We start from the raw sequence: 8,815 nt of genomic DNA, 5'->3' as shown, positions 1-8,815 counted from the left end.
TGTACAAACATTATAGAGTAACCAACGTTTTTTTCAAATTTGATTTAAGGCATGCTCCATGAGATGGAACCCAGCCCTGATACTGCTAAGGTGGACAGAGACCTAGGAATAGAGAGGTTATAGGCCTAGGGGGAAACCTACTATTTTCTGCTAAGGGAACATAGCAATAAAATTATTCTTAATGACATATTGCTATACCCAAAGAGCAGAATATCACTTAGCCTTCATCAGAGAAGCATCTTCTTGCAAGTAGATGGGAATTAACAAAGAGATCCACAGTAAGACAGCATGCAGAGTGGAAGACCTTGGAGCACTTAGCCCTAAATGGGGTGTCTTTATCAAACTCTTCCCCTCAAGGGCTAGGGATCTATGTGGAAGAGGAGGGAGAAAGATTCTAAAAACCAGAGGTGGTGGGTGACTCCAAGGAAACTGTCTTCCAGACACGACAGTGCTGAGAGGCATAGGAACCCACAGACATAGACGATGACATGTCCCAGACCCGCACTGTTTCAACCCAGATAGAATCCCAACATTTAGAGGGGAAGTGGACATAAAGTGCCACCTCTAACCAAGATGCTATTCATAGTTGATACCTTCTGGGAAAGGGACAATCAATTTTTCCCCCAGTGGAGTGTCCCTGGATATGTCAGTCACACTCCAGGGCAGGACCCATGCCCAAGAGTAGCAGGGGCATCACAAAACAGACACCATGCTTTTGTGTACGCTTTTGGCTTGATTTTGGCAGATTTTTGCCCTAGCTTCTTTTCTTAGTTTGTCTGTTTTGATTTTCATTTTTTTGTTGTTGTTGTTTTATTGATTCCTTTTTTTTTTCTTTAGAGAAAGGGAGCAAGAAAAACAGGAAGTGTTGTGTAGGGAGGTAGGTGAGAATCTGAGAGTTGGGGGAGGGGAAAGAAAAAATTATAATTGGAAAACAAAAATCCCCCCGAAACACAGAAACATAAGGAATATAAATAAAATTACACAACTGTAAATTTTGAGATAGCTATAAAATAAAATTATCATTTCTGATATAATTGAATGGACAAATTACTTCCAGTAACATGTATTAAGAGCCAGCAAAGCAATGCAAGTAAGACAAAATGTCAGTACGCATTTGTATATTTTAAGCATGAGACACTGATTGTAATAATGTGGAAGAGAAGTATGTATGTGGAATGCGTACACGTGTACGTGTGTAGAGGCCAGAGGTCAACATCAGGTTTGCTCCTCTATTGCCCCTCTGTATTTGAAACAGTGCCAGAATCGGGAGCATCCATTTGGCTGGGCCAGCTGGGCACCAGCACCCCAGGATTAGCCTGTCTCTACCCCTCTCCTGCACTGGGGTTTACAGTCACTCTTGGCTTCCATGTGGGTGCTTAAGATCTGGACTCTGTTCCTCTTGCTTGCTTAAAAGTCTCCTCAGCTCTGAAAATATCTTTTAAAAGAAAACAAAACAGAAAATCAGGCAACCGAGAGAAAGACACCTGAGTAATGAGTTGGAAATTTTAGGTTAATTTCTGAGGCGGGAACTTGTGGGTGTGTGTTTGGGCTGGAGCAAAAGTCAAAAGTCACTTGCGGGAGGGGAGGAGGTGTACCCCAGTAGACACTAGGATGACGAAGCAAAACAGGCATCATCCCTTTGCTGGCAAATTTGAGTTTTAAAAACCCAGAGTTATGAAACAAACTGCTCAGTTCCCTTGTCAATCGTGATGGACTGGAGTATGCCCATTTTCATTAAAGACTCAGAACATTGGAACATTCTTTGATAAAGTCATGGTCACACGTGATTTTGATAAATAGTTTATTCAAGATTATAAACAATGTCATGGACATATTTGACTACTTAATTAATATTTTATGTATATTGTACAAATTCATATAGTTAACATCGAGGTTTCCAGGGAGATGACATAGATTCTGGTTTCACTTTTGTCTCTATAGTAAAACAGTAAAAAAGATGAATGAAACAGTTATATCATGCTATAATTGTATGATCGTATACAGCAATCCCCAGCCTCTTTTTTCATACATCCAACCAGGTAATATATATAATAGCTTTCATCAATTGAAATTAAAAGTTTGTACTTTTAGAAGTATGCTTTCTGTTATTATCTTTTGCATTTACTGTAAATTTTAAGCCAATAAAAATGTAGTAGAAATTGCTATTGTCTATATAATCCAGCTATTCCTTTAGTATCTTAAAACATTATTGTACGGTTGAATATAAATCTCACTACTTCAGTAACAGTAAAACACACAAAAACGTTTAGTGAACAACTTTGTAACTAGTCAGTATATATAAAATTCTAGAGTGTAAAGTAAAACAGCAGAATAAAAGTGTTAGTACATAGGCGTCAGAGAAAACAAAAATGAAGTTTAGGGAGTAGGAGATATGTTAAAGATACATTGGTCAAAAGACCAGAGAAAGGGAGAGAGTTCAGCTAACATATCCCCCAGTGAACAGTGCTACTGTGAACCCAAGCAACGAAAGAATTTGTGTGTAAGAAAAGCAAGCCATAGAGAAATTCCCTCCAAGTTGATGCACACATTCATAGTGATAGCTCTTTGGAAACAGGTGAGAAGGACACAGCGTGCCACAGACCATAGGCCACAGCCAGTTATTGAAAGACACAGCGTGTCGCAAACATAGGCCACAGCCAGCTATTGAAGGACACAGCGTGCCACAGACCATAGGCCACAGCCAGCTATCGAAGGACACAGTGTGCTGCAAACATAGGCTACAGCCAGCTACTGAGAACGTGAAGTTAGTTCGGTGTCTTCCTAGTAGGAGGACTTCTGACTGCCCTGTGAGGTCCCATCCTACCTGGATGCCCTAATACATGGCCTGGTCAGTACTCACAGAAGAGTTTAAGTTTAGTAAAGATAGCCAATGATTTCAACCACAGTTGGGAACTAAAATGTGTTCTTTTTTTTTAATGTAAGCTTGGCTTGCTTAAACTTAAACTGTTACCTTAAAAAGATATCAGAATTTTCAAAAGGAAACAGAGAGCTTGGTGGTGGTGGCACACACCTTTAATCCCAGCACTTGGGAGGCAGAAGCAGGTGGACCTCTGTGAGTTCGAGACCAGCCTGATCTACAAAGCAAGTTCCAGGATAGCCAGGGCTACACAGAGAAACCTTATCCCCAACCCCCTGCCCTAAGGAAAGAAGTAGAGGTAACATTATTCCACTTTACAAATACTGGCTTTCTTTTTCTTTATTTTATTTTATTTTTTTAGTTATCCTGCGTTTTCACAGATTTATCTTAACCTGTCTAGGTAGGAAGGCATTTGGAGCACTAGATTTCTTGACAGAAAGAGCTGGTCTGAGGCTTGCCCTGGGGGCAGCTGCCAATAGATTTGGTGTTCTGTTCTAATTGAGTTGTGGTCAGTCTGTGCAGTGGCTGGTCCTCCGCTAGCTGCTCTAGGATTTCAACCTCCTGTTTAGAACAGGGGAGAAACCACGTATTCTTTTTAAGGCTTTTAAAATGAACCCTTGTCTAAAGCCTAGCATGAGCTATGGTGCTTGCTCGCCTGAAGAAATCTGGAAGTGTGAATTCGTTCAGGTCTCGGAGCAGACAAACGTAGAAGCCAAGGCTGAATGTCTCTCAGTTTCTTTACCAATGCCCTGTGCTATATATGCATGTTCTTATTGAATGCATAGTGGTACAGAAAAAGAAAAGAATTTTCATATATAAAAAGACAACACTCCACAGCATTTTAAGCCATTCCTTTAGATGTCTATTGCTTTCTCTCATCCTTTCTTTGGTGGTAACATTAAGTCGTTCAACCCAGGACCCACAAGCTTCTTATTTAGAAAGCTTAAACATGATATTTTCATCGTCATTTTTCTCTCCTTCTAGCAGAGCCAGCTTATTATCTTTCACTCCTATGTATGTCCCAGGCAGATTCCTACATTCGAACGAAACATAGTCGGAGGCCTTTTGGTGAACGACGAAAAAGACCGCTGGCGGCAGTGGAGCTTGACACTTTTCGAGCTGAGGAAAGGAGAGAGAAAGCCCATATGTGAATGGGAAGTCCAGGGCTAACGCTGCCCCTGCCCCCAGGTGAGAACCCATGGGAGAACAGTCACGTATAGCTTGGTCTGTCTAGCAGGTCGGTTTACTGAGTTGAGGAGGGAGCGGGGAACGGCAGAGGCCAAAGGACGTGTGTGGCACCAGTGGAAGTGATTGACAGGGGGCAGATGCATTTAGAGATGCTGCTTGGTGTAGACTGAGCAGATCTGTATGTGGCCCCTCTGGATTTGTGCCCCTCTTTTGCTACGCCTTGTCTCTAATACAAAGAACATGCTGCTTTATCTAGCAAACCTTGACTTTTCAGTCAAGCCAGCGCTCCCTTCAGATTGGTTCATTTCCACTTTAACTACAGGCATATTTTTATTAAATTTTCATTAGATTAAATTCTTTAATTAAATCCTCAGTGACAGACAAATTATGCTTTTTATTTATGTTATCTTTAAGGGTTTATCTTATTTTAAATTATAGATGTGGGTACGTCTCTGTGTGGGTGTGTGCGCATGAATGTAGATGCCCATGGGTGGGCAGAGGCATTTGACCATCTTGGTGCTGGAGTTACAGTGGTTGTGAGTCACCTGACAGTCAATACTGGGGACCCAACTCAGGTCTTCAGTATAATCTCCCAATCACTATGGACCTATGAAGAATTATTATTTTAATCCATTGAGTTTTGAGGCAGTTGGTTGCACAACAGCAATAGATGAGCAGTGTAATTATTCCATTATGAACATTCTTTGAGGGTTAAAAGAGGCAGGGCTGGTGAGGCATTAAGCAAGGACTTAGGATGCCATGGCACTCTGCTTTTACGTTTTATTATGTATGCTAGAGCTTGCATTATATACACTTGAGAATATTCTCTGGAGCAGAATGCTGACCACTGTCCACTATTTATGTTGATGTTATATTTATGTGATCAGTGAATCACTTAAATTTTGTCTGTTTCTAGAAATTGTCTTCTTTATTATGCTGTTCTGTTTTCTCCCTAACTTCTTGCTCTGACTCCTTTGCTCCTTGACCTGCTCATAATTATTTGTCATGACCAATGTACACCTGCCATTGACTAAGTAAGAATAGCTCAGATGCAGAATTTTGTGCTATTAATAACTGGCGTTGTATGGACACACTCGCTGTCCCCTCCCTGACAGACTTGGAGCCAGAAGTTATTATACACACAGAGAAAACAATTCCTGGAAGAACACAGCCAATCGGAAAGGATGTGAGATCATTCTGCATTATCTCTCAAATTGGAGTGAAGTGATGAAGCTCCCGAGGGACTGTTCAGAGGTTAGTTCTGATTCAGTTGTGGGGGAGTCTGAAATCCTGCTTTCTAGCAAGTTCCCCGGTATTCTGTGCTACTATTGGAGACCAGACTTGTGGTACAAGGCCACATATCACGCTCCTTCCCTCCCTCCCTCCCGAACAAGCCCTTAGAAGTGACTGCCTGTGTTCCTTTACAACAGTATGTACACAACTCCGTCTTCACAATTCCCCTAACACCTAATTACATATAAACAGAACGAGTACACTGCAGCTACCCAGTTATAGTTCTGTTACCTTCACACAGTGGTTCTGCTTGTTGGCATGCAGCCTGATGTCTGTGTCTTTCACAGGACTCATGTCCACCATCAGCAACTTACCATCCACACCATCACCTTACAATGAAAAACAATAGCATGTGAGACAATGCATTTGCCATGTGGCTGGATTCTACCATTCTACAAGACAGAGAGACAACAGCTACTTCAAAAGCTCCTGGTGGGGGCTGGCGAGATGCTTCTGTGGTTAAGAGCACCTGATGCTCTTGCAGAGGACCTGGATTCAGTTCCCAGAACCCATAGAGTGGCTCACTTACCAAAGGGTCATTGCTCTCTGCTGGCTTCCTCAAGTACTGCACATACACGGTATACTTACATACATACACATAAAATAAAAATAAAAATTTTTAAAAGTTTCCTATTGTACATGATTAATACAATTTTACCTGTCAATTAAAACGAACAAAACAAATTATAAGTAAAAAAAACCCCAAAGTCTTGTAACTCATCTTAATTTAACTTAACCCAAAGAATCCAGGAAAATAGTTCGTTAATTTCCTTCCTTCCTTCCTTCCTTCCTTCCTTCCTTCCTTCCTTCCTTCCTTCCTCCCTCCCTCCCTCCCTCCCTCCCTCCCTTCCTTCTCCTCCTCCTTCTTTTCTTATTCTTTTTTTTTTGAGACAAGGTTTCTTTGTTTAACAGCCCTGACTATCCTGGAACTTTCTCTTCAGATCAGGCTGGTCTTGAATTTAGAGATTGGCCTGCCTCTGCCTCCTGAGTACTGGGATTAAAGGTGTGTGCCACCAAGCCTGGCCCAAGGGTCTTTCTAAATTCCTCAGAGGAGAAGCTTAGGTTTTGAATTTCTGTTGTTGCTTTGATCTATTCTAATTGAATTGATTCCAACGGACACTGCTGTGAACATCAGCTTCCCTGTGTGCATGTGAAGCCACTGAGTTGTCTTGTAATAGCTGTCATTTCCCTGCCTGTATTCTCATGGCTTAGTGTTGCTTTTAGGCTAAGTTCTGACAACTGAAGATGAGCAGACATGTGATGTGTAGCTTCTAGCTGTGCCCTCAAAGGGGAAAGGAATGTATTCGCCCGTTTCCTTTCTCTTGCTGATTGGGCATAATGATGAGGCATTCAACACGAACAGAATGATGATATAGAAGGAACTGCCTCTGGACAACCTTTGAGCACAATCTTTCTAGCTGTGTCTGAGGAGGGCTGTATTATTATAAGTACAATATGGATCTAAGCCTTTATCTTATTAATTCAGAAAGAGATGAGGTGGAATAAGTGCTCTAAAACACTAAGGTCTTACATTACAGTGAGCATGGGGTTGAAGGTAATCTTTTGAGCCTCTCTTTATTATGGGCTATTTTAGATTCATCTTTGTTCTGAATGAGAATTCAAACAACACCCCTCCACCCTGCCTCCACATTACCTGATTCACTTGAGGACTCTGAAGACTCATAGTAACGTAGCAGCATCTTGTCTGAAAGACAGCCGGGTATCACTTGGTGAGAAGCAATTGTATCTGAAGGTTTCAGTTCCATCATACACGGGGCCATAAAACCTTGTCCTAAACCTTGTCATATACCAATAAAAGCAAAACTTTGGAAGTTCCTACAAAAATCTCAAAATAACATTATTATGCTCTGATGAGTTCCCTAATATGACTGTTATTGTTTATGGCAGAGAAATACTCTTTCACAAAAGACTTATGCTATGGGACACTGAAACTGTTGGAAAGATCTAGTGAGTACTCAGCATTAATGCACACATGTGGCTTCTCTGTCCATATTTCTCAATAGTTGTTTCTCAACATCTGTATTCTTCGGTAGATTTTTTTTTTGACCTTGCCAGTCATCATTACTAAATATAGACATGAAGAAATAGTCTCGAATTGCCTACCATTTTCTTGGAGCTTTCCAGAATCTTCAACGTTGATCACATAGCGTCCGTTCTTCAGAACTTTGAAACTAACAGATTGGTCATTGAATGTGCTCAGGGAGGCATGAGATTGTGTAACAGGTAAAATCTCTGTTAGCAAGACAACACACAAATTTGTCAGTAAACAAATTATCCTATGAACAAATTTCTTGGCTATGTTTTGAAGTAATTCCTCAGAAGAATTTTGTTTATTTTAACAAAACATATATTTTGTCATTGTAACAAAAGCAAAACTCACGTACCATAGTTGGTACCAGGGTGGGATTAAAGGCACTAGCTTCCTGCATGGTGACTCTGGGAGTGAGGAAGAGGACAACTCCATATTTGCCTTCCTACAGTCTAGGGGACTGTGGAAAAGAATGGTCCTATTTTGGAAGACATAGGTGAACATATGTCCCTTTATAAAGCATGCCTACTTAGAGATTTCCAACATGCTAGACAGTGGTTCTCAACCTGTGGGTCGCAACCCTTTTGGGAATTGAATAATTCTTTCACAGGGGTCAAATATAAAATATCCTGCGCATCAGTTATTTACACTACAATCCACAACAGTAGCAAATTTATGATTATGAAGTAGCAACAAAAATAATTTTATGGCTGGGGGTCAGCACAACGTCAATAAGGTTGGGAACCACGGCTCTAGGGGGATGCAGAGGTCAGCTAGTTCATGCCTTTGCCTGAGACACATACAGAGCTCATGATAACGTTTTGAAAGCATATGTGGGGAAATTGAAGCAGGCTTGGACCATATGAGGATCCTACTTTAAAATTTATCTTCTATAGGTTATTGAGTTTTGCAACTAAAAATCATATACAAAATAAGCATTTGTATGTTAACATCTAAAGCAAAATAATTTCAAAACAGTTTGTGAGAAGTGAATATTGATTAGAAGCTTAATATTATTTGTATTAAATATATACTAAATACATACTATATATGATACATACTAAGTTGCTTCATATAATATCCCTTATATAGAAAATAATATATATTAAAATAACAACACGTGATTCTTAGTCAAGTTCCTTAGTGATGGGGTTTTCACTTGTTAATTAATTGATTAATTTTGGGTTTGTTTATTTGTTTGTATGTTTTTGAGACACTGTGTGACTATACATATCTGGCTGTCCTGGGACTCACTATGTAGCCCAGACAAACCTGAGCCCACAGAAATTCACCTGCTTCCCAAACAAACACTGGGATTAAAGGCACATGCCACTATGCGCAGGACTCACTTTTATTTTTCTCCCACATTGGTAGAGATTAAACGCAGAGCCTCGCACGTGAGGCAA

The 8,815-nt window shown here is 40.5% G+C and overlaps 1 protein-coding gene across 3 annotated transcripts in view; it reads right to left on the bottom strand.

Moving 5' to 3' along the window:
• Nucleotides 1–1,793: 1,793 nt before the first annotated feature.
• Nucleotides 1,794–8,815, bottom strand: part of Il33 (interleukin 33) — a 40,682-nt gene continuing 33,660 nt past the window's right edge. For 2 of the 3 annotated variants that reach the window (XM_026781653.1, XM_013348111.1), the window contains exons 5-8: nucleotides 7,484–7,612; nucleotides 7,014–7,064; nucleotides 5,591–5,688; nucleotides 3,544–3,997 (exon numbers count right to left, since the gene is read on the bottom strand). In XM_026781653.1, the coding sequence (XP_026637454.1) occupies nucleotides 3,809–3,997; nucleotides 5,591–5,688; nucleotides 7,014–7,064; nucleotides 7,484–7,612 (467 nt within the window). In that variant the 3' untranslated portion in view covers nucleotides 3,544–3,808. Of the gene's footprint in view, nucleotides 3,998–5,590; nucleotides 5,689–7,013; nucleotides 7,065–7,483; nucleotides 7,613–8,815 lie in introns of all 3 variants that reach the window. The other variant, XM_005352128.3, reaches the window with a different exon arrangement.

The sequence above is a fragment of the Microtus ochrogaster genome, chromosome 8 (assembly GCF_000317375.1).
Source record: "Microtus ochrogaster isolate Prairie Vole_2 chromosome 8, MicOch1.0, whole genome shotgun sequence".
Lineage (NCBI taxonomy): Eukaryota > Metazoa > Chordata > Mammalia > Rodentia > Cricetidae > Microtus > Microtus ochrogaster.
Note: the sequence above shows the minus strand (reverse complement) of the source record. Positions and strands in the feature narration are given on the sequence as shown.